The sequence below is a fragment of the Sphaerodactylus townsendi genome, linkage group LG01, assembly GCF_021028975.2.
Source record: "Sphaerodactylus townsendi isolate TG3544 linkage group LG01, MPM_Stown_v2.3, whole genome shotgun sequence".
NCBI classification, from domain to species: Eukaryota; Metazoa; Chordata; class Lepidosauria; order Squamata; family Sphaerodactylidae; genus Sphaerodactylus; species Sphaerodactylus townsendi.
In genome coordinates, this window is record NC_059425.1 from 9340527 (window position 1) to 9365481 (window position 24955).

At 75.0% G+C, this 24955-nt stretch overlaps 1 protein-coding gene across 1 annotated transcript in view; it reads left to right on the forward strand.

The window, feature by feature from the left end:
- Window positions 1–7922: 7922 nt before the first annotated feature.
- The window catches only part of LOC125436554 (pyruvate kinase PKM-like), a 34914-nt gene continuing 17881 nt past the window's right edge, over window positions 7923–24955 (forward strand). Inside the window, exons 1-2 of the mRNA XM_048503678.1 lie at window positions 7923–8163; window positions 24218–24433. Coding sequence (XP_048359635.1) covers window positions 7923–8163; window positions 24218–24433 — 457 coding nt within the window. The remainder of the gene's footprint in view (window positions 8164–24217; window positions 24434–24955) is intronic.

Below are 24955 nucleotides of genomic sequence, written 5' to 3' on the forward strand. Positions count from 1 at the left end.
GGTTGGTCTTGATGGCCCTTGGGGGTCTCTTCCCACTCTAGGGTTCTATGATTCTAAGAAGGCCGTCAATAGAAAACAGCTTTGCAGAGTTCGTTGCAGGTCGTCTATTTGAATGAGTCCTCGTACTCTTTTCTTTCCCACGGTTGATCACTGACAACGATCGCTGTAAAGCCGCAAAGCTTTTTGGGAATCGGCTCCACGAGTTCAGAAAACTCTGAGGATGTGGCGAAAAGAAAGCTGGCCAGGTTATCTTGCAGCTGTCAGAAACTATCCTGTTCCCTTGTCCAGGGCAAATGCACCGTTGGCACTCGAGCACAGATAAGATGGGTAAACCAGCTAGAGAAACCTGCTGACAGTCAGAGACTGCATTTGAAAGGCGGAAGTGGGCTTTGAGAATTTGCTTCTTATCCTTCCTTATCGATTGGGAGTCTGAAAAATAAAATTGAAAGGTGTTTTTTGTCATGTTCCCCGCTCTGCCGCTTGAGCTGTGGAGGCTTATCTGGTGAACCAAATTAGCTTGTGCACTCCAACACATGCCAGCCCCACCCACCTCACAGGGTGTTTGTTGTGGGGGGGGGGGAGGGCAAGGAGATTGTAAGCCCCTTTGAGTCTCCTTATAGGAGAGAAAGGGTGGATATAAATCCAAACTACTACTCCTCTTCTTCTCCTTCTCCTTTTCTTCTTCTTCCTCTTTTTCTTTTTCCTTTTCTTCTCCTCCTCCTTCTTCTCCTTCTCCTTTTTCTCCTTCTCCTTCTTTTTCTCCTCCTTTTTCTCCTTCTTCTTCCTCCTCTTCCTCTTCCTCTTTTTCCTTTTCTTCTTCTCCTTCTTTTTCTCCTCCTCCTTTTTCTCCTTTTCTCCTTCTTTTTCTCCTTCTTCTTTTTCCCCTCCTCCTCCTCCTCCTCGTCCTCCTTCTTCCTCTTCCTCTTTTTCCTTTTCTTCTCCTCCTCCTCCTTCCTTTTCCTTTTCTTCTTCTCCTTCTTCTTCCTCTTCCTCCTCTTCCTCTTTTTCCTTTTCTTCTTCTCCTTCTTTTTCTCCTTCTCTTTTTCCTCCTCCTTTTCTCTTTCTTTTTCTCCTTTTTCTCCTTCTTCTTTTCCTCCTCCTCCTCCTCCTCCTCCTCCTCCTCCTTCTCCTTCTTCTTCATGCATACATGAATAACTAGAGAATGCAGGATCTCTAAGCACAACTTCTTTTCAGCCAAGAGGCTAAAGTAGAGGACTCTTCCAGAATCTCTACTGATGCTGGGCAAGAGGGTTAAATGACCCTTTGATTGAATCTCAGCTCCAGGGGGCTGGGTGGTGGAGGGGAGTGGATAAAAGGCCTAATGGCTCACCCAAGTGAGAAAGCATTTGCCATCTCGACCACAAGGGGTCACTGAGGCACAACTGCTTTGGCATGTGCTTTGGGTGAAGCTTAATTTTTAAAGTAACCCAACAGTGACAAGGTGTGTTTGATGGGGCTGTCACTCTTCTTACCTTTCTTTTGCTCCTTAAGCTGCACGGTGGCTCGGTCGGCGTCCGCCCCCCAAGTACGGCCTGCGCTCGAGGCTCCACCAAAGGTCTGAGAATGTCGGACTAGAGAAAAAATCGGGGGGGGGGGGGGGGGGGAGAGAACGGGGGTTAACATGGTGAAGGCAGAAAGAGGGGTTCCCTCTACACACATCTGTACTCTCAGCCGGATCCAGACAGCTTGGTTGCTCGTTCTGGCCTCTTTCTGAGACTTCTTACAGCCCCCATCTTACGTGAATGTGTAAAGGCCACCTGTCCATCAAGGCCTGTCTTTGCTGCTCGAACTGTCAGATGTAGGACTTTCACATCATCTGTTGCCTGGTCCTTTCAACGGGAGATGCTGGGTCTTGAACCTGGGACTTTCTGCGTGCCAGGCTGAAGCTTTTCCACTGAGCCACTGACCCCGCCCTGCTGGCAGGGCTTCTGGCCCCGCAAATCCAGCAGCAGACTCTCTTTCGACCCTCTGGCCAACTTACAACTCTCTGAATATTTTCCCCCTGCACCCTTGCAGACCTTCTTTCTAAGGCCCCTCGACTGAGGCTGCACCCCCAAAATGTCACAATAGCGAGGGGGAAATCATGTTTGTACCTACAGCAGAATGTACAGCATCTATTGGGAGAATAAAACGCTGAACCAGACTTGTAAATAACTACTCAGTTGCTCCCCTAAAACAAACAACAATTGGTTTCAGGCCACCAGAGGGAGTAGTTGTAAAATAGAAGAGAGTTTCTTTCTTTCCCAGGTTCCAGGCTTCTTTCTTTCTTTCTTTCTTTCTTTCTTTCTTTCTTTCTTTCTTTCTTTCTTTCTTTCTTTCTTTCTTTCTTTCTTTCTTTCTTTCTTTCTTTCTTTCTTTCTTTCTTTCTTTCTTCTTTCTTTTCCTTCCTTCCTTCCTTCCTTCCTTCCTTCCTTCCTTCCTTCCACCTACCTACCTACCTACCTACCTTCCACCTTCCTTCCTTCCTTCCTTCCTTCCTTCCTTCCTTCCTTCCTTCCTTCCTTCCTTCCTTCCTTCCTTCCTTCCTTCCTTCCTTCCTTCCTTCCTTCCTTTCCCTTCTTTTTATTTTTTCTTTCTTTCCTTTCCCTTCTTTTCTTTCATTTTTTCCTTCCTTCCTTTTTTCTGTCTGTGTCTCCCTCCCTCCCTCCTTCCCTCCTTCCCTCCTTCCCTCCCTCCCTCTTTCTTTCTTTCTTTCTTTCTTTCTTTCTTTCTTTCTTTCTTTCTTTCTTTCTTTCTTTCTTTCTCCATCAATATACCAAAACACAAGGTGCAGAACCATAAAGTTATTTGAGGCGGGAGTAACATCTCTGCTGTTGGTTCCAAAGCCAATGTTCACCACCAACCGTCAGTTCAGTTTGTCATAATTTTAAAGCTGGGTTTGTGCTCCCCAAAAATTCCTCTTGGGTTCCAACCAGGTGTTCCCCCAAGAGGAAGGAGGCAGAGCAAACATTGAGCGCCTGTTCTTCTTGCCTGAGGTTTCAGGCAACACAAAGGTAGACAAGACAAGAACTATGACTGGCCCAAGGTCACCCAGAAGGCTTCATGTGGGGGAATCAAACCTGGTTGTCCAGATTAGCGTCCACCGCTCTTACCCACTACACCATGTCTGGCTCTTAAGTACAAGATAAGGGAGCAGGAACTGAGAGGAAAATATATTATAGGATGGATGGAGAGTTCTGGTTCAAAAGTAACAGTGGCTGCTGGTACCCTCTTAAAAAGCACCAAATGCCACTAATTTTGTCTTTACAACAACCCTGTAAGGTAAGTCGGGAGCAGTGGTGGGATCCAAAAATTTTAGTAACAGGTTCCCATGGTGGTGGGATTCAAACAGTGGCGTAGCGCCAATGGGGCTGGGCGGGACACGGCGGGGGCGTGGCCGGGCATTCCGGGGGCGGGGCATTAATAATTTCTCTGTTACTGTCAAAAACTCTTACTGTAAAAAAAAAGTTCCTAATTTCCAGCTGGTATCTTTCTGTCCATCATTTAAACTCATTATAGCAAGTCCTATCGTCTACTGCCAACAGAAACAACTACTTCTCCCCTAATTGACTGCCTGTCAAATACTTAATACTTTCAAATACTTAATTTTGTTTCTAGAAATCAAAAGAAGGAGACTTTCCTTAAACAAGGAACTTGACCATATATCTAAAACATGTTTTTAAAACAGCCCAACAGGGAGAATGATCCCGTTTTCTACCTTCGCTAACCAGCCACATGGGAAACAACAGGACTTCATGATGTTTGGACCTAATGGAATTTCTAACGGAAAAGCAGACCCAATTAGTAACCCCCCCTCGGCACACACAAATAATTAGTCACCCACTCTCGGGAACTGGTGAGAACCTGCTGGATCCCACCTCTGTTCAGGAGGCCAAAAAATCAACGGGTTTAGAAATGTCCAACTCTGGGTAGGATTGTGCTGTTACCAGAAGCACCTGCCATTAAAAAAAAATTAAATTCTAGCCAAATTATCGTAAAGCCAAAGAGCACCGAAAATCCAACCTGCCTCGCTTCTTCTATAAAGTGTTCAGGTTACAGATAAAACAGATCTCTGAGACCCACCACGGGAGGTGCTTGACCAAGAACACGGAAGAACTGATGCCCAGAAGAAGCACGGATGTGGTGGGCCGTTTCAAGGAAAGGCTCTGGTACGACACCACATCCGCGTGGGCGGTGCAGCGAGAAACGGGCTGCCATAGAGAAAGGTCACCAAGACGTTGACTCAAGGGAAGACACCAAACAAACATATCACAGACACCCCCCCCCCCCAACGGCTGGAACCTTGGTCAGCGGAGGCGTCCTAAGTCACAGCAGGGCAATCGGTCATTTTGCTTGCTTGGGCACGCCTGTGACTCCCGGTAGGTCTCAGTTGGTTGTTCCTTTCATTGCTTCAACGTTTCTGCTCTTCCTGTCCAGCACACATTTCTATGGAGACTGGCACAACTGATATATAGAGCGGACACCTGGAGGAGAAGATCTCTCGTTCCATTTATCATATATCCCCCGCTGGGGATGCGGGAAACAGGAGAGAAATAGCCGGAAAACCTGTCCAATTATTATTTTTTTCCCATCTGAGGAGATGAACTTATTTGATCGCATGTTTAGAATGCAAAGTCTTTGTAAGAAGCAAAATATTGTGCGGATCCTTTCGGGTGTGATCCGTTTGTGTTTGGTCGGTGATTTGTCGTTTTTGTGTATATTTATTTCTGTCTTTACACTTCATACGTTTATTGGTCACAGCACTTGGTATTAAAACTTTTTTACATTTACTATGCTTCGTTTAGTGCAGATTTCTATGAAGGCTTTAGAATAGTGGGGTTTTTTTTTTCCAGAGGTGGGATCCAGCAGGTTCTCACCAGTTCCCGAGAGTGGGTGACTAATTATCTGTGTGTGCCGAGAGGGGGTTACTAATTGGGTCCGCTTTTCCGTTAGAAATTCCATTAGGTCCAAACATCATAAAGTCCTGTTGTTTCCTATGTGGCTGGTCAGCGAAGGTAGAAAACGGGATAATTCTCCCTGTTGGGCTGTTTTAAAAACATGTTTTAGATATATGGTCAAGTTCCTTGTTTAAGGAAAGTATCCTTCTTTTGATTACTAGAAACAAAATCAAGTATTTGAAAGTATTTGACAGGCAGTCAATTAGAGGAGAAGTAGTTGTTTCTGTTGGCAGGAGACGATAGGACTTGCTACAATGAGTTTAAATTATGGACAGAAAGATACCAGCTGGAAATTAGGAACTTTTTTTTTACAGTAAGAGTTTTTGACAGTAACAGAGAAATTATTAATGCCCCGCCCCCGGAATGCCCAGCTACGCCCCCGTTGTGCCCCGCCCAGCCCATTGGCGCTACGCCACTGTTTGAATCCCACCACCATGGGAACCTGTTACTAAAATTTTGGGATCCCACCACTGGTTTTTTCCCTGTGGATGATCTTTATGTCACACTATATTGTTTTGTGATTGGATTGATTTCTGCTCCATTTGAGACCAGGCCAAAGATCAGAAAGAGGGTCACCCCTCCAGCAATGGCAGATAGAATCATAGAGTTGGAAGAGACCCCAAGGGCCATCAGTCCAACCCTCAGGGCCATCCAGCCTCTCCTTAAAAACCTCCAAAGAAGGAGACTCCACCACACTCTGGGGTTGTTTACAAGCACCATTTTAACAACCGATTCTGCCGAACCTGCAGAATCCCACAACTGGAGTACAGGTCCCTTTCTCGAGTGCACGTGGTGTTAAAACATTATTTTGGTGCTTTTGTTCAGATTAGCAATAAAATATCATTATAGAATTTCTCTGGTTCTCTGAATTTCCAGCTTTTGTTTTTGAAAAACTGGTCAGTCTCTGTCCCCATTCATTGTAGAGATTAAAAAGGGGAAAAAATCTATTTGTAACAAAGGAGTCTGTTAGCTTAATTTTTTTAAAAAATTGAACTTTACAGTTTGCGGAACCTGTTATATGTACTGCTGTAATTTTTTCACACTATAATCAGAGACTGTTGCCAATTAAAACAAACAAGCAAGCTTTCCAGTGGCAGGAATCATAGAATCATAGAGTTGGAAGAGACCCCAAGGGCTATCAAGTCCAATCCACCTGCCATGCAGGAACACACAATCAAAGCACTCCTGACAGATGGCCATCCAGCCTCTCTTTAAAAACCTCCAAAGAAGGAGACTCCACCACACTCCGGGCAGTGAATTCCACTGTCGAACAGCCCTGACTGTCAGGAAGTTTCTCCTAATGTTTAGATGGAATTTCTTTTCCTTCACCTTGAACCCATTATTCCTGGTTTTAGTCTCTGAGGCAGCAGAAAACAAGTTTGCTCCCTCTTCAACATGGCATCTCTTCAAATATTTAAACATGGCTATCATGTCCCCCCTTAACCTTCTCTTCATCAAACAAAACATCCCCAGCTCCCTAAGTCTTTCCTTGTAGGGCAGGGATTCCAGACCTTTGACCATTTTGGTTGCTCTCCTCTGGACCCGTTCCAGCTTGTCGATATCCTTCTTGAATTGCCGTGCCCAGAACTGTCCATAATATTCCAGGTGACCAGAGGCCAATTATTTGGAGACCTAAATTGTTAGTTATTGACTAGTAAAGACTGTTTTCCCAGTTGCATTCCTTAGGAAAAAGTGGTGCCTACCCTAAAGCCAATTCCCAAATCCTCTGTGCTGTGTCAATGCGAAAAAAAATGGGCTGTATGATCTCTCTCATTTCATTGCCATTCCTGCAGAAATGGGCAAGCAATAGACAGTGCTGTGCCAGGATCACAGAGAGATCTGTTCACAACTGATCGCCTTCACAGCAGAAATGTTTCTGCGCGTTGCTGCGATGATCCTACTGTCTCTACCCTGTAAGTATTGTCAAAATCTGCTCTGCTTCGTGATTCCTGCTTGCTTACCTTTAGCCTGCTCACCTAGTTCCATTTATCACAACACACCAATAATGGTGCAGTGTTTAAGAACATAAGAACATAAGAACAGGCCAGCTGGATCAGACCAGAGTCCATCTAGTCCAGCTCTCTGCTACTCGCAGTGGCCCACCAGGTGCCTTTCGGAGCTCACCTGCAGGAGGTGAAAGCAATGGCCTTCTGCTGCTGCTGCTGCTCCCGAGCACCTGGTCTGCTAAGGCATTTGCAATCTCAGATCCAGGAGGATCAAGATTGGTAGCCATACATCGACTTCTCCTCCATAAATCTGTCCAAGCCCCTTTGAAAGCTATCCAGGTTAGTGGCCATCATCACCTCCTGTGGCAGCATATTCCAAACACCAATCAAACGTTGTGTGAAGAAGTGTTTCCTTTTATTAGTCCTCATTCTTCCCCCCAGCATTTTCAATGGATGCCCCCTGGTTCTAGTATTGTGAGAAAGAGAGAAAAATTTCTCTCAGTCAACATTTTCTACCCCATGCATAATTTTGTAGACTTCAATCATATCCCCCCTCAGACGTCTCCTCTCCAAACTAAAGAGTCCCAAACGCTGCAGCCTCTCCTCATAAGGAAGGTGCTCCAGTCCCTCAATCATCCTCGTTGCCCTTCTCTGCACTTTTTCTATCTCTTTGATATCCTTTTTGAGATGTGGCGACCAGAACTGAACACAGGACTCCAAGTGCGGTCGCACCACGGCTTTATACAAGGGCATGACAATCCTTGCAGTTTTATTATCAACTCCTTTCCTAATGATCTCCAGCATAGAGTTTGCCTTTTTCACAGCTGCCATGCATTGAGTGGACATTGAGTTTGTGGGATAGATCGAGAGGGATAGATCGAACTTTGCGCATGTGTAACGGTCCACACAGAGAACTTTTTTTTGGCTTTCCTGTGCAGCCGCCGAATCACAAGGGAACATAAAAATTCAGCCTGAAGCGAAGAAGATGTTGGTGCCTCTGGGAACAGGGGTTACAATCCACTGCAATCTTCCAGCAGGGATGCGTGGAAAGTATTTGGCAGTGCCCTGGTACAAGGAGGAGCGAGACCGAAGCCTGCGCATGATATACCACAGTTTTTCATATCAGAAGCCACGTGGAAAGTACTCAAGTCCACGTAACACTTCGCTATATGGTTCTCTGACCATCAGCAATGTTCAAACAAATGACTCCGGGGTGTACTACTGCGCCACCCCCTTCTATCCTTATGCAATCTGTCAAAAAACGCGGCTAATTGTCACAAGTGAGTATCCCAAATATATTTATTTTATTTTTTTATTAGATTCATGGATTTATATTTTGCTAGATCAGGGGTAGGGAACCTTTAACACTCAAAGAGCCATTTGGACCCATTTTCCACGGGAAAAGAAAACACTTGGAGCCGCAAATAATTTTTGACATTTAAAATAAAGATAACACTATGTATATAGGGGTTTTTTTACCTTTTACTCCGCTCATTCTGAGAAGCGCATGGATGCACCCGCCCTGCTGCCTGCAGGGCGGGCAAGGATAAAGCCGGCGGCTCGGCCTCGCTGGCCGCCGGGAAAATGCCCGCCCCGCTCTAACGGGGCGGGCAAGAGGGGAAGCCCGCGGCGCGACCCAGCCAACCATGGGCAGTTGATGCGCCCACCCTGCTGCCTGCAGGGCGGGCAAGGATGGGGCCAGCGGCTCGGCTCGTGGAGCCACAGTGCAAGGGCAGAAGAGCCGCATGCAGCTCTCGAGCCGCAGGTTCCCTACCCCTGTGCTAGATATATACCCCTGCCCAGGGGTGGGATTCGGCTTATTCGCACCGGTTCGGCAGAACCAGTACCTAATTTTTTGTTGAGTTTGGTGAACCGGTTGTTAAAGCCCATCATCCTCTCCCACAGGGGAGGGGGAGCAAGGCTCCGTTGCCCCCCTCGACCCCCACAAAAAGCTCCTCCGCAGCAGGTAAGTGAGCAGCAGGGGGGCACGTGGCGGGGGGAGGGGTGTGTATGTGTGTGTGTGTGTGTGTGTGAGAGAGAGAGAGAGAGAGAGAGAGAGAGAGAGAGAGAGAGAGAGATACCCCCCCCCCCCCCCACCCCCCCCCCCCCCCACCCCCCCCCCCCCCCACCCCCCCCCCCCCCCACCCCCCCCCCCCCCCACCCCCCCCCCCCCCCACCCCCCCCCCCCCCCACCCCCCCCCCCCCCCACCCCCCCCCCCCCCCACCCCCCCCCCCCCCCACCCCCCCCCCCCCCCACCCCCCCCCCCCCCCACCCCCCCCCCCCCCCACCCCCCCCCCCCCCCACCCCCCCCCCCCCCCACCCCCCCCCCCCCCCACCCCCCCCCCCCCCCACCCCCCCCCCCCCCCACCCCCCCCCCCCCCCACCCCCCCCCCCCCCCACCCCCCCCCCCCCCCACCCCCCCCCCCCCCCACCCCCCCCCCCCCCCACCCCCCCCCCCCCCCACCCCCCCCCCCCCCCACCCCCCCCCCCCCCCACCCCCCCCCCCCCCCACCCCCCCCCCCCCCCACCCCCCCCCCCCCCCACCCCCCCCCCCCCCCACCCCCCCCCCCCCCCACCCCCCCCCCCCCCCACCCCCCCCCCCCCCCACCCCCCCCCCCCCCCACCCCCCCCCCCCCCCACCCCCCCCCCCCCCCACCCCCCCCCCCCCCCACCCCCCCCCCCCCCCACCCCCCCCCCCCCCCACCCCCCCCCCCCCCCACCCCCCCCCCCCCCCACCCCCCCCCCCCCCCACCCCCCCCCCCCCCCACCCCCCCCCCCCCCCACCCCCCCCCCCCCCCACCCCCCCCCCCCCCCACCCCCCCCCCCCCCCACCCCCCCCCCCCCCCACCCCCCCCCCCCCCCACCCCCCCCCCCCCCCACCCCCCCCCCCCCCCACCCCCCCCCCCCCCCACCCCCCCCCCCCCCCACCCCCCCCCCCCCCCACCCCCCCCCCCCCCCACCCCCCCCCCCCCCCACCCCCCCCCCCCCCCACCCCCCCCCCCCCCCACCCCCCCCCCCCCCCACCCCCCCCCCCCCCCACCCCCCCCCCCCCCCACCCCCCCCCCCCCCCACCCCCCCCCCCCCCCACCCCCCCCCCCCCCCACCCCCCCCCCCCCCCACCCCCCCCCCCCCCCACCCCCCCCCCCCCCCACCCCCCCCCCCCCCCACCCCCCCCCCCCCCCACCCCCCCCCCCCCCCACCCCCCCCCCCCCCCACCCCCCCCCCCCCCCACCCCCCCCCCCCCCCACCCCCCCCCCCCCCCACCCCCCCCCCCCCCCACCCCCCCCCCCCCCCACCCCCCCCCCCCCCCACCCCCCCCCCCCCCCACCCCCCCCCCCCCCCACCCCCCCCCCCCCCCACCCCCCCCCCCCCCCACCCCCCCCCCCCCCCACCCCCCCCCCCCCCCACCCCCCCCCCCCCCCACCCCCCCCCCCCCCCACCCCCCCCCCCCCCCACCCCCCCCCCCCCCCACCCCCCCCCCCCCCCACCCCCCCCCCCCCCCACCCCCCCCCCCCCCCACCCCCCCCCCCCCCCACCCCCCCCCCCCCCCACCCCCCCCCCCCCCCACCCCCCCCCCCCCCCACCCCCCCCCCCCCCCACCCCCCCCCCCCCCCACCCCCCCCCCCCCCCACCCCCCCCCCCCCCCACCCCCCCCCCCCCCCACCCCCCCCCCCCCCCACCCCCCCCCCCCCCCACCCCCCCCCCCCCCCACCCCCCCCCCCCCCCACCCCCCCCCCCCCCCACCCCCCCCCCCCCCCACCCCCCCCCCCCCCCACCCCCCCCCCCCCCCACCCCCCCCCCCCCCCACCCCCCCCCCCCCCCACCCCCCCCCCCCCCCACCCCCCCCCCCCCCCACCCCCCCCCCCCCCCACCCCCCCCCCCCCCCACCCCCCCCCCCCCCCACCCCCCCCCCCCCCCACCCCCCCCCCCCCCCACCCCCCCCCCCCCCCACCCCCCCCCCCCCCCACCCCCCCCCCCCCCCACCCCCCCCCCCCCCCACCCCCCCCCCCCCCCACCCCCCCCCCCCCCCACCCCCCCCCCCCCCCACCCCCCCCCCCCCCCACCCCCCCCCCCCCCCACCCCCCCCCCCCCCCACCCCCCCCCCCCCCCACCCCCCCCCCCCCCCACCCCCCCCCCCCCCCACCCCCCCCCCCCCCCACCCCCCCCCCCCCCCACCCCCCCCCCCCCCCACCCCCCCCCCCCCCCACCCCCCCCCCCCCCCACCCCCCCCCCCCCCCACCCCCCCCCCCCCCCACCCCCCCCCCCCCCCACCCCCCCCCCCCCCCACCCCCCCCCCCCCCCACCCCCCCCCCCCCCCACCCCCCCCCCCCCCCACCCCCCCCCCCCCCCACCCCCCCCCCCCCCCACCCCCCCCCCCCCCCACCCCCCCCCCCCCCCACCCCCCCCCCCCCCCACCCCCCCCCCCCCCCACCCCCCCCCCCCCCCACCCCCCCCCCCCCCCACCCCCCCCCCCCCCCACCCCCCCCCCCCCCCACCCCCCCCCCCCCCCACCCCCCCCCCCCCCCACCCCCCCCCCCCCCCACCCCCCCCCCCCCCCACCCCCCCCCCCCCCCACCCCCCCCCCCCCCCACCCCCCCCCCCCCCCACCCCCCCCCCCCCCCACCCCCCCCCCCCCCCACCCCCCCCCCCCCCCACCCCCCCCCCCCCCCACCCCCCCCCCCCCCCACCCCCCCCCCCCCCCACCCCCCCCCCCCCCCACCCCCCCCCCCCCCCACCCCCCCCCCCCCCCACCCCCCCCCCCCCCCACCCCCCCCCCCCCCCACCCCCCCCCCCCCCCACCCCCCCCCCCCCCCACCCCCCCCCCCCCCCACCCCCCCCCCCCCCCACCCCCCCCCCCCCCCACCCCCCCCCCCCCCCACCCCCCCCCCCCCCCACCCCCCCCCCCCCCCACCCCCCCCCCCCCCCACCCCCCCCCCCCCCCACCCCCCCCCCCCCCCACCCCCCCCCCCCCCCACCCCCCCCCCCCCCCACCCCCCCCCCCCCCCACCCCCCCCCCCCCCCACCCCCCCCCCCCCCCACCCCCCCCCCCCCCCACCCCCCCCCCCCCCCACCCCCCCCCCCCCCCACCCCCCCCCCCCCCCACCCCCCCCCCCCCCCACCCCCCCCCCCCCCCACCCCCCCCCCCCCCCACCCCCCCCCCCCCCCACCCCCCCCCCCCCCCACCCCCCCCCCCCCCCACCCCCCCCCCCCCCCACCCCCCCCCCCCCCCACCCCCCCCCCCCCCCACCCCCCCCCCCCCCCACCCCCCCCCCCCCCCACCCCCCCCCCCCCCCACCCCCCCCCCCCCCCACCCCCCCCCCCCCCCACCCCCCCCCCCCCCCACCCCCCCCCCCCCCCACCCCCCCCCCCCCCCACCCCCCCCCCCCCCCACCCCCCCCCCCCCCCACCCCCCCCCCCCCCCACCCCCCCCCCCCCCCACCCCCCCCCCCCCCCACCCCCCCCCCCCCCCACCCCCCCCCCCCCCCACCCCCCCCCCCCCCCACCCCCCCCCCCCCCCACCCCCCCCCCCCCCCACCCCCCCCCCCCCCCACCCCCCCCCCCCCCCACCCCCCCCCCCCCCCACCCCCCCCCCCCCCCACCCCCCCCCCCCCCCACCCCCCCCCCCCCCCACCCCCCCCCCCCCCCACCCCCCCCCCCCCCCACCCCCCCCCCCCCCCACCCCCCCCCCCCCCCACCCCCCCCCCCCCCCACCCCCCCCCCCCCCCACCCCCCCCCCCCCCCACCCCCCCCCCCCCCCACCCCCCCCCCCCCCCACCCCCCCCCCCCCCCACCCCCCCCCCCCCCCACCCCCCCCCCCCCCCACCCCCCCCCCCCCCCACCCCCCCCCCCCCCCACCCCCCCCCCCCCCCACCCCCCCCCCCCCCCACCCCCCCCCCCCCCCACCCCCCCCCCCCCCCACCCCCCCCCCCCCCCACCCCCCCCCCCCCCCACCCCCCCCCCCCCCCACCCCCCCCCCCCCCCACCCCCCCCCCCCCCCACCCCCCCCCCCCCCCACCCCCCCCCCCCCCCACCCCCCCCCCCCCCCACCCCCCCCCCCCCCCACCCCCCCCCCCCCCCACCCCCCCCCCCCCCCACCCCCCCCCCCCCCCACCCCCCCCCCCCCCCACCCCCCCCCCCCCCCACCCCCCCCCCCCCCCACCCCCCCCCCCCCCCACCCCCCCCCCCCCCCACCCCCCCCCCCCCCCACCCCCCCCCCCCCCCACCCCCCCCCCCCCCCACCCCCCCCCCCCCCCACCCCCCCCCCCCCCCACCCCCCCCCCCCCCCACCCCCCCCCCCCCCCACCCCCCCCCCCCCCCACCCCCCCCCCCCCCCACCCCCCCCCCCCCCCACCCCCCCCCCCCCCCACCCCCCCCCCCCCCCACCCCCCCCCCCCCCCACCCCCCCCCCCCCCCACCCCCCCCCCCCCCCACCCCCCCCCCCCCCCACCCCCCCCCCCCCCCACCCCCCCCCCCCCCCACCCCCCCCCCCCCCCACCCCCCCCCCCCCCCACCCCCCCCCCCCCCCACCCCCCCCCCCCCCCACCCCCCCCCCCCCCCACCCCCCCCCCCCCCCACCCCCCCCCCCCCCCACCCCCCCCCCCCCCCACCCCCCCCCCCCCCCACCCCCCCCCCCCCCCACCCCCCCCCCCCCCCACCCCCCCCCCCCCCCACCCCCCCCCCCCCCCACCCCCCCCCCCCCCCACCCCCCCCCCCCCCCACCCCCCCCCCCCCCCACCCCCCCCCCCCCCCACCCCCCCCCCCCCCCACCCCCCCCCCCCCCCACCCCCCCCCCCCCCCACCCCCCCCCCCCCCCACCCCCCCCCCCCCCCACCCCCCCCCCCCCCCACCCCCCCCCCCCCCCACCCCCCCCCCCCCCCACCCCCCCCCCCCCCCACCCCCCCCCCCCCCCACCCCCCCCCCCCCCCACCCCCCCCCCCCCCCACCCCCCCCCCCCCCCACCCCCCCCCCCCCCCACCCCCCCCCCCCCCCACCCCCCCCCCCCCCCACCCCCCCCCCCCCCCACCCCCCCCCCCCCCCACCCCCCCCCCCCCCCACCCCCCCCCCCCCCCACCCCCCCCCCCCCCCACCCCCCCCCCCCCCCACCCCCCCCCCCCCCCACCCCCCCCCCCCCCCACCCCCCCCCCCCCCCACCCCCCCCCCCCCCCACCCCCCCCCCCCCCCACCCCCCCCCCCCCCCACCCCCCCCCCCCCCCACCCCCCCCCCCCCCCACCCCCCCCCCCCCCCACCCCCCCCCCCCCCCACCCCCCCCCCCCCCCACCCCCCCCCCCCCCCACCCCCCCCCCCCCCCACCCCCCCCCCCCCCCACCCCCCCCCCCCCCCACCCCCCCCCCCCCCCACCCCCCCCCCCCCCCACCCCCCCCCCCCCCCACCCCCCCCCCCCCCCACCCCCCCCCCCCCCCACCCCCCCCCCCCCCCACCCCCCCCCCCCCCCACCCCCCCCCCCCCCCACCCCCCCCCCCCCCCACCCCCCCCCCCCCCCACCCCCCCCCCCCCCCACCCCCCCCCCCCCCCACCCCCCCCCCCCCCCACCCCCCCCCCCCCCCACCCCCCCCCCCCCCCACCCCCCCCCCCCCCCACCCCCCCCCCCCCCCACCCCCCCCCCCCCCCACCCCCCCCCCCCCCCACCCCCCCCCCCCCCCACCCCCCCCCCCCCCCACCCCCCCCCCCCCCCACCCCCCCCCCCCCCCACCCCCCCCCCCCCCCACCCCCCCCCCCCCCCACCCCCCCCCCCCCCCACCCCCCCCCCCCCCCACCCCCCCCCCCCCCCACCCCCCCCCCCCCCCACCCCCCCCCCCCCCCACCCCCCCCCCCCCCCACCCCCCCCCCCCCCCACCCCCCCCCCCCCCCACCCCCCCCCCCCCCCACCCCCCCCCCCCCCCACCCCCCCCCCCCCCCACCCCCCCCCCCCCCCACCCCCCCCCCCCCCCACCCCCCCCCCCCCCCACCCCCCCCCCCCCCCACCCCCCCCCCCCCCCACCCCCCCCCCCCCCCACCCCCCCCCCCCCCCACCCCCCCCCCCCCCCACCCCCCCCCCCCCCCACCCCCCCCCCCCCCCACCCCCCCCCCCCCCCACCCCCCCCCCCCCCCACCCCCCCCCCCCCCCACCCCCCCCCCCCCCCACCCCCCCCCCCCCCCACCCCCCCCCCCCCCCACCCCCCCCCCCCCCCACCCCCCCCCCCCCCCACCCCCCCCCCCCCCCACCCCCCCCCCCCCCCACCCCCCCCCCCCCCCACCCCCCCCCCCCCCCACCCCCCCCCCCCCCCACCCCCCCCCCCCCCCACCCCCCCCCCCCCCCACCCCCCCCCCCCCCCACCCCCCCCCCCCCCCACCCCCCCCCCCCCCCACCCCCCCCCCCCCCCACCCCCCCCCCCCCCCACCCCCCCCCCCCCCCACCCCCCCCCCCCCCCACCCCCCCCCCCCCCCACCCCCCCCCCCCCCCACCCCCCCCCCCCCCCACCCCCCCCCCCCCCCACCCCCCCCCCCCCCCACCCCCCCCCCCCCCCACCCCCCCCCCCCCCCACCCCCCCCCCCCCCCACCCCCCCCCCCCCCCACCCCCCCCCCCCCCCACCCCCCCCCCCCCCCACCCCCCCCCCCCCCCACCCCCCCCCCCCCCCACCCCCCCCCCCCCCCACCCCCCCCCCCCCCCACCCCCCCCCCCCCCCACCCCCCCCCCCCCCCACCCCCCCCCCCCCCCACCCCCCCCCCCCCCCACCCCCCCCCCCCCCCACCCCCCCCCCCCCCCACCCCCCCCCCCCCCCACCCCCCCCCCCCCCCACCCCCCCCCCCCCCCACCCCCCCCCCCCCCCACCCCCCCCCCCCCCCACCCCCCCCCCCCCCCACCCCCCCCCCCCCCCACCCCCCCCCCCCCCCACCCCCCCCCCCCCCCACCCCCCCCCCCCCCCACCCCCCCCCCCCCCCACCCCCCCCCCCCCCCACCCCCCCCCCCCCCCACCCCCCCCCCCCCCCACCCCCCCCCCCCCCCACCCCCCCCCCCCCCCACCCCCCCCCCCCCCCACCCCCCCCCCCCCCCACCCCCCCCCCCCCCCACCCCCCCCCCCCCCCACCCCCCCCCCCCCCCACCCCCCCCCCCCCCCACCCCCCCCCCCCCCCACCCCCCCCCCCCCCCACCCCCCCCCCCCCCCACCCCCCCCCCCCCCCACCCCCCCCCCCCCCCACCCCCCCCCCCCCCCACCCCCCCCCCCCCCCACCCCCCCCCCCCCCCACCCCCCCCCCCCCCCACCCCCCCCCCCCCCCACCCCCCCCCCCCCCCACCCCCCCCCCCCCCCACCCCCCCCCCCCCCCACCCCCCCCCCCCCCCACCCCCCCCCCCCCCCACCCCCCCCCCCCCCCACCCCCCCCCCCCCCCACCCCCCCCCCCCCCCACCCCCCCCCCCCCCCACCCCCCCCCCCCCCCACCCCCCCCCCCCCCCACCCCCCCCCCCCCCCACCCCCCCCCCCCCCCACCCCCCCCCCCCCCCACCCCCCCCCCCCCCCACCCCCCCCCCCCCCCACCCCCCCCCCCCCCCACCCCCCCCCCCCCCCACCCCCCCCCCCCCCCACCCCCCCCCCCCCCCACCCCCCCCCCCCCCCACCCCCCCCCCCCCCCACCCCCCCCCCCCCCCACCCCCCCCCCCCCCCACCCCCCCCCCCCCCCACCCCCCCCCCCCCCCACCCCCCCCCCCCCCCACCCCCCCCCCCCCCCACCCCCCCCCCCCCCCACCCCCCCCCCCCCCCACCCCCCCCCCCCCCCACCCCCCCCCCCCCCCACCCCCCCCCCCCCCCACCCCCCCCCCCCCCCACCCCCCCCCCCCCCCACCCCCCCCCCCCCCCACCCCCCCCCCCCCCCACCCCCCCCCCCCCCCACCCCCCCCCCCCCCCACCCCCCCCCCCCCCCACCCCCCCCCCCCCCCACCCCCCCCCCCCCCCACCCCCCCCCCCCCCCACCCCCCCCCCCCCCCACCCCCCCCCCCCCCCACCCCCCCCCCCCCCCACCCCCCCCCCCCCCCACCCCCCCCCCCCCCCACCCCCCCCCCCCCCCACCCCCCCCCCCCCCCACCCCCCCCCCCCCCCACCCCCCCCCCCCCCCACCCCCCCCCCCCCCCACCCCCCCCCCCCCCCACCCCCCCCCCCCCCCACCCCCCCCCCCCCCCACCCCCCCCCCCCCCCACCCCCCCCCCCCCCCACCCCCCCCCCCCCCCACCCCCCCCCCCCCCCACCCCCCCCCCCCCCCACCCCCCCCCCCCCCCACCCCCCCCCCCCCCCACCCCCCCCCCCCCCCACCCCCCCCCCCCCCCACCCCCCCCCCCCCCCACCCCCCCCCCCCCCCACCCCCCCCCCCCCCCACCCCCCCCCCCCCCCACCCCCCCCCCCCCCCACCCCCCCCCCCCCCCACCCCCCCCCCCCCCCACCCCCCCCCCCCCCCACCCCCCCCCCCCCCCACCCCCCCCCCCCCCCACCCCCCCCCCCCCCCACCCCCCCCCCCCCCCACCCCCCCCCCCCCCCACCCCCCCCCCCCCCCACCCCCCCCCCCCCCCACCCCCCCCCCCCCCCACCCCCCCCCCCCCCCACCCCCCCCCCCCCCCACCCCCCCCCCCCCCCACCCCCCCCCCCCCCCACCCCCCCCCCCCCCCACCCCCCCCCCCCCCCACCCCCCCCCCCCCCCACCCCCCCCCCCCCCCACCCCCCCCCCCCCCCACCCCCCCCCCCCCCCACCCCCCCCCCCCCCCACCCCCCCCCCCCCCCACCCCCCCCCCCCCCCACCCCCCCCCCCCCCCACCCCCCCCCCCCCCCACCCCCCCCCCCCCCCACCCCCCCCCCCCCCCACCCCCCCCCCCCCCCACCCCCCCCCCCCCCCACCCCCCCCCCCCCCCACCCCCCCCCCCCCCCACCCCCCCCCCCCCCCACCCCCCCCCCCCCCCACCCCCCCCCCCCCCCACCCCCCCCCCCCCCCACCCCCCCCCCCCCCCACCCCCCCCCCCCCCCACCCCCCCCCCCCCCCACCCCCCCCCCCCCCCACCCCCCCCCCCCCCCACCCCCCCCCCCCCCCACCCCCCCCCCCCCCCACCCCCCCCCCCCCCCACCCCCCCCCCCCCCCACCCCCCCCCCCCCCCACCCCCCCCCCCCCCCACCCCCCCCCCCCCCCACCCCCCCCCCCCCCCACCCCCCCCCCCCCCCACCCCCCCCCCCCCCCACCCCCCCCCCCCCCCACCCCCCCCCCCCCCCACCCCCCCCCCCCCCCACCCCCCCCCCCCCCCACCCCCCCCCCCCCCCACCCCCCCCCCCCCCCACCCCCCCCCCCCCCCACCCCCCCCCCCCCCCACCCCCCCCCCCCCCCACCCCCCCCCCCCCCCACCCCCCCCCCCCCCCACCCCCCCCCCCCCCCACCCCCCCCCCCCCCCACCCCCCCCCCCCCCCACCCCCCCCCCCCCCCACCCCCCCCCCCCCCCACCCCCCCCCCCCCCCACCCCCCCCCCCCCCCACCCCCCCCCCCCCCCACCCCCCCCCCCCCCCACCCCCCCCCCCCCCCACCCCCCCCCCCCCCCACCCCCCCCCCCCCCCACCCCCCCCCCCCCCCACCCCCCCCCCCCCCCACCCCCCCCCCCCCCCACCCCCCCCCCCCCCCACCCCCCCCCCCCCCCACCCCCCCCCCCCCCCACCCCCCCCCCCCCCCACCCCCCCCCCCCCCCACCCCCCCCCCCCCCCACCCCCCCCCCCCCCCACCCCCCCCCCCCCCCACCCCCCCCCCCCCCCACCCCCCCCCCCCCCCACCCCCCCCCCCCCCCACCCCCCCCCCCCCCCACCCCCCCCCCCCCCCACCCCCCCCCCCCCCCACCCCCCCCCCCCCCCACCCCCCCCCCCCCCCACCCCCCCCCCCCCCCACCCCCCCCCCCCCCCACCCCCCCCCCCCCCCACCCCCCCCCCCCCCCACCCCCCCCCCCCCCCACCCCCCCCCCCCCCCACCCCCCCCCCCCCCCACCCCCCCCCCCCCCCACCCCCCCCCCCCCCCACCCCCCCCCCCCCCCACCCCCCCCCCCCCCCACCCCCCCCCCCCCCCACCCCCCCCCCCCCCCACCCCCCCCCCCCCCCACCCCCCCCCCCCCCCACCCCCCCCCCCCCCCACCCCCCCCCCCCCCCACCCCCCCCCCCCCCCACCCCCCCCCCCCCCCACCCCCCCCCCCCCCCACCCCCCCCCCCCCCCACCCCCCCCCCCCCCCACCCCCCCCCCCCCCCACCCCCCCCCCCCCCCACCCCCCCCCCCCCCCACCCCCCCCCCCCCCCACCCCCCCCCCCCCCCACCCCCCCCCCCCCCCACCCCCCCCCCCCCCCACCCCCCCCCCCCCCCACCCCCCCCCCCCCCCACCCCCCCCCCCCCCCACCCCCCCCCCCCCCCACCCCCCCCCCCCCCCACCCCCCCCCCCCCCCACCCCCCCCCCCCCCCACCCCCCCCCCCCCCCACCCCCCCCCCCCCCCACCCCCCCCCCCCCCCACCCCCCCCCCCCCCCACCCCCCCCCCCCCCCACCCCCCCCCCCCCCCACCCCCCCCCCCCCCCACCCCCCCCCCCCCCCACCCCCCCCCCCCCCCACCCCCCCCCCCCCCCACCCCCCCCCCCCCCCACCCCCCCCCCCCCCCACCCCCCCCCCCCCCCACCCCCCCCCCCCCCCACCCCCCCCCCCCCCCACCCCCCCCCCCCCCCACCCCCCCCCCCCCCCACCCCCCCCCCCCCCCACCCCCCCCCCCCCCCACCCCCCCCCCCCCCCACCCCCCCCCCCCCCCACCCCCCCCCCCCCCCACCCCCCCCCCCCCCCACCCCCCCCCCCCCCCACCCCCCCCCCCCCCCACCCCCCCCCCCCCCCACCCCCCCCCCCCCCCACCCCCCCCCCCCCCCACCCCCCCCCCCCCCCACCCCCCCCCCCCCCCACCCCCCCCCCCCCCCACCCCCCCCCCCCCCCACCCCCCCCCCCCCCCACCCCCCCCCCCCCCCACCCCCCCCCCCCCCCACCCCCCCCCCCCCCCACCCCCCCCCCCCCCCACCCCCCCCCCCCCCCACCCCCCCCCCCCCCCACCCCCCCCCCCCCCCACCCCCCCCCCCCCCCACCCCCCCCCCCCCCCACCCCCCCCCCCCCCCACCCCCCCCCCCCCCCACCCCCCCCCCCCCCCACCCCCCCCCCCCCCCACCCCCCCCCCCCCCCACCCCCCCCCCCCCCCACCCCCCCCCCCCCCCACCCCCCCCCCCCCCCACCCCCCCCCCCCCCCACCCCCCCCCCCCCCCACCCCCCCCCCCCCCCACCCCCCCCCCCCCCCACCCCCCCCCCCCCCCACCCCCCCCCCCCCCCACCCCCCCCCCCCCCCACCCCCCCCCCCCCCCACCCCCCCCCCCCCCCACCCCCCCCCCCCCCCACCCCCCCCCCCCCCCACCCCCCCCCCCCCCCACCCCCCCCCCCCCCCACCCCCCCCCCCCCCCACCCCCCCCCCCCCCCACCCCCCCCCCCCCCCACCCCCCCCCCCCCCCACCCCCCCCCCCCCCCACCCCCCCCCCCCCCCACCCCCCCCCCCCCCCACCCCCCCCCCCCCCCACCCCCCCCCCCCCCCACCCCCCCCCCCCCCCACCCCCCCCCCCCCCCACCCCCCCCCCCCCCCACCCCCCCCCCCCCCCACCCCCCCCCCCCCCCACCCCCCCCCCCCCCCACCCCCCCCCCCCCCCACCCCCCCCCCCCCCCACCCCCCCCCCCCCCCACCCCCCCCCCCCCCCACCCCCCCCCCCCCCCACCCCCCCCCCCCCCCACCCCCCCCCCCCCCCACCCCCCCCCCCCCCCACCCCCCCCCCCCCCCACCCCCCCCCCCCCCCACCCCCCCCCCCCCCCACCCCCCCCCCCCCCCACCCCCCCCCCCCCCCACCCCCCCCCCCCCCCACCCCCCCCCCCCCCCACCCCCCCCCCCCCCCACCCCCCCCCCCCCCCACCCCCCCCCCCCCCCACCCCCCCCCCCCCCCACCCCCCCCCCCCCCCACCCCCCCCCCCCCCCACCCCCCCCCCCCCCCACCCCCCCCCCCCCCCACCCCCCCCCCCCCCCACCCCCCCCCCCCCCCACCCCCCCCCCCCCCCACCCCCCCCCCCCCCCACCCCCCCCCCCCCCCACCCCCCCCCCCCCCCACCCCCCCCCCCCCCCACCCCCCCCCCCCCCCACCCCCCCCCCCCCCCACCCCCCCCCCCCCCCACCCCCCCCCCCCCCCACCCCCCCCCCCCCCCACCCCCCCCCCCCCCCACCCCCCCCCCCCCCCACCCCCCCCCCCCCCCACCCCCCCCCCCCCCCACCCCCCCCCCCCCCCACCCCCCCCCCCCCCCACCCCCCCCCCCCCCCACCCCCCCCCCCCCCCACCCCCCCCCCCCCCCACCCCCCCCCCCCCCCACCCCCCCCCCCCCCCACCCCCCCCCCCCCCCACCCCCCCCCCCCCCCACCCCCCCCCCCCCCCACCCCCCCCCCCCCCCACCCCCCCCCCCCCCCACCCCCCCCCCCCCCCACCCCCCCCCCCCCCCACCCCCCCCCCCCCCCACCCCCCCCCCCCCCCACCCCCCCCCCCCCCCACCCCCCCCCCCCCCCACCCCCCCCCCCCCCCACCCCCCCCCCCCCCCACCCCCCCCCCCCCCCACCCCCCCCCCCCCCCACCCCCCCCCCCCCCCACCCCCCCCCCCCCCCACCCCCCCCCCCCCCCACCCCCCCCCCCCCCCACCCCCCCCCCCCCCCACCCCCCCCCCCCCCCACCCCCCCCCCCCCCCACCCCCCCCCCCCCCCACCCCCCCCCCCCCCCACCCCCCCCCCCCCCCACCCCCCCCCCCCCCCACCCCCCCCCCCCCCCACCCCCCCCCCCCCCCACCCCCCCCCCCCCCCACCCCCCCCCCCCCCCACCCCCCCCCCCCCCCACCCCCCCCCCCCCCCACCCCCCCCCCCCCCCACCCCCCCCCCCCCCCACCCCCCCCCCCCCCCACCCCCCCCCCCCCCCACCCCCCCCCCCCCCCACCCCCCCCCCCCCCCACCCCCCCCCCCCCCCACCCCCCCCCCCCCCCACCCCCCCCCCCCCCCACCCCCCCCCCCCCCCACCCCCCCCCCCCCCCACCCCCCCCCCCCCCCACCCCCCCCCCCCCCCACCCCCCCCCCCCCCCACCCCCCCCCCCCCCCACCCCCCCCCCCCCCCACCCCCCCCCCCCCCCACCCCCCCCCCCCCCCACCCCCCCCCCCCCCCACCCCCCCCCCCCCCCACCCCCCCCCCCCCCCACCCCCCCCCCCCCCCACCCCCCCCCCCCCCCACCCCCCCCCCCCCCCACCCCCCCCCCCCCCCACCCCCCCCCCCCCCCACCCCCCCCCCCCCCCACCCCCCCCCCCCCCCACCCCCCCCCCCCCCCACCCCCCCCCCCCCCCACCCCCCCCCCCCCCCACCCCCCCCCCCCCCCACCCCCCCCCCCCCCCACCCCCCCCCCCCCCCACCCCCCCCCCCCCCCACCCCCCCCCCCCCCCACCCCCCCCCCCCCCCACCCCCCCCCCCCCCCACCCCCCCCCCCCCCCACCCCCCCCCCCCCCCACCCCCCCCCCCCCCCACCCCCCCCCCCCCCCACCCCCCCCCCCCCCCACCCCCCCCCCCCCCCACCCCCCCCCCCCCCCACCCCCCCCCCCCCCCACCCCCCCCCCCCCCCACCCCCCCCCCCCCCCACCCCCCCCCCCCCCCACCCCCCCCCCCCCCCACCCCCCCCCCCCCCCACCCCCCCCCCCCCCCACCCCCCCCCCCCCCCACCCCCCCCCCCCCCCACCCCCCCCCCCCCCCACCCCCCCCCCCCCCCACCCCCCCCCCCCCCCACCCCCCCCCCCCCCCACCCCCCCCCCCCCCCACCCCCCCCCCCCCCCACCCCCCCCCCCCCCCACCCCCCCCCCCCCCCACCCCCCCCCCCCCCCACCCCCCCCCCCCCCCACCCCCCCCCCCCCCCACCCCCCCCCCCCCCCACCCCCCCCCCCCCCCACCCCCCCCCCCCCCCACCCCCCCCCCCCCCCACCCCCCCCCCCCCCCACCCCCCCCCCCCCCCACCCCCCCCCCCCCCCACCCCCCCCCCCCCCCACCCCCCCCCCCCCCCACCCCCCCCCCCCCCCACCCCCCCCCCCCCCCACCCCCCCCCCCCCCCACCCCCCCCCCCCCCCACCCCCCCCCCCCCCCACCCCCCCCCCCCCCCACCCCCCCCCCCCCCCACCCCCCCCCCCCCCCACCCCCCCCCCCCCCCACCCCCCCCCCCCCCCACCCCCCCCCCCCCCCACCCCCCCCCCCCCCCACCCCCCCCCCCCCCCACCCCCCCCCCCCCCCACCCCCCCCCCCCCCCACCCCCCCCCCCCCCCACCCCCCCCCCCCCCCACCCCCCCCCCCCCCCACCCCCCCCCCCCCCCACCCCCCCCCCCCCCCACCCCCCCCCCCCCCCACCCCCCCCCCCCCCCACCCCCCCCCCCCCCCACCCCCCCCCCCCCCCACCCCCCCCCCCCCCCACCCCCCCCCCCCCCCACCCCCCCCCCCCCCCACCCCCCCCCCCCCCCACCCCCCCCCCCCCCCACCCCCCCCCCCCCCCACCCCCCCCCCCCCCCACCCCCCCCCCCCCCCACCCCCCCCCCCCCCCACCCCCCCCCCCCCCCACCCCCCCCCCCCCCCACCCCCCCCCCCCCCCACCCCCCCCCCCCCCCACCCCCCCCCCCCCCCACCCCCCCCCCCCCCCACCCCCCCCCCCCCCCACCCCCCCCCCCCCCCACCCCCCCCCCCCCCCACCCCCCCCCCCCCCCACCCCCCCCCCCCCCCACCCCCCCCCCCCCCCACCCCCCCCCCCCCCCACCCCCCCCCCCCCCCACCCCCCCCCCCCCCCACCCCCCCCCCCCCCCACCCCCCCCCCCCCCCACCCCCCCCCCCCCCCACCCCCCCCCCCCCCCACCCCCCCCCCCCCCCACCCCCCCCCCCCCCCACCCCCCCCCCCCCCCACCCCCCCCCCCCCCCACCCCCCCCCCCCCCCACCCCCCCCCCCCCCCACCCCCCATATTATTATTTCGATTTATTCTTCACCTTTACAATAGTTTTTTATAGGGAAGAAGCAGCAGTTGAAGAAATGGTTGTAAAAACAATAGAAACACATGTAGTAGAAGTAGTAGAAATAGTAATAGTGATAGAAGTGCTAATAGAAGGAGTAGAAGGAGTTGTAATATTAGTACAAGTGAGAGACGGCCTGGAGTACCTCGCTGATCTAGAAATGCAAGGTGCTGTTGATATTGTTATTCCTGTTGTTATGAAACAGCCGCTCACGTTCTGAACTTGCGTCTTCAGGGGGAGGACAAGGAAGTGGAGCTGGTGAAGGGATCTCAGATGATCGTGACCACAGACCCAGCGTTCCAGCAGTGCTGTGACCAGCGGGCCGTCTGGGTCGATTACGCCAACCTGCCGAAGGTTGTCAAGGTCGGCGGACGGATCTTCATCGACGACGGGCTCATTTCCTTACTGATCAAGGAAATCCGTAGGTGTCTTCTCCCCGGCCTCGGGGCGGAGTTCCCTTTTGCCATCCACGATCAAGGGCTCAGAAGCAGAGGCGGAGCTATCAGGGGGACAGGGAGATGTGCATTATACCGGGCGTGCGCCTGGGGGGTTGGAAAATCGCCCCCAGGTGCCCCCCCACACACACACACTTACCTTAGTTTAGTGTGAAAGTGGAGGCCAGAAAAGCAGCCTGTTCACTTGAGGCTGAAAATGGCCTGAAGGGAACTACACTTCCCAGGAGACCTTGCGAGTCCCAAGGTCTCCTGGGAAGTGTAGTTCCTACTAGGCCATTTTCAGCCTCAAGTGAACAGGCCACTTTTCCAGCCTCCACTTTCAGGCTGAACTAAGGTAAATGTGTGTGGTGGTGGGGGGGGGGGGTGCGCCACAGGTGTGTGTGTGGAAAACGTAGAGTGCACAATCGGCTTAGTATGGGCCTTAATTCCTAAATTTCTGCTCCAGCGAGGGTGGCACGTCGTGATCCTCGAAAGCTGAGTCGGGTTGG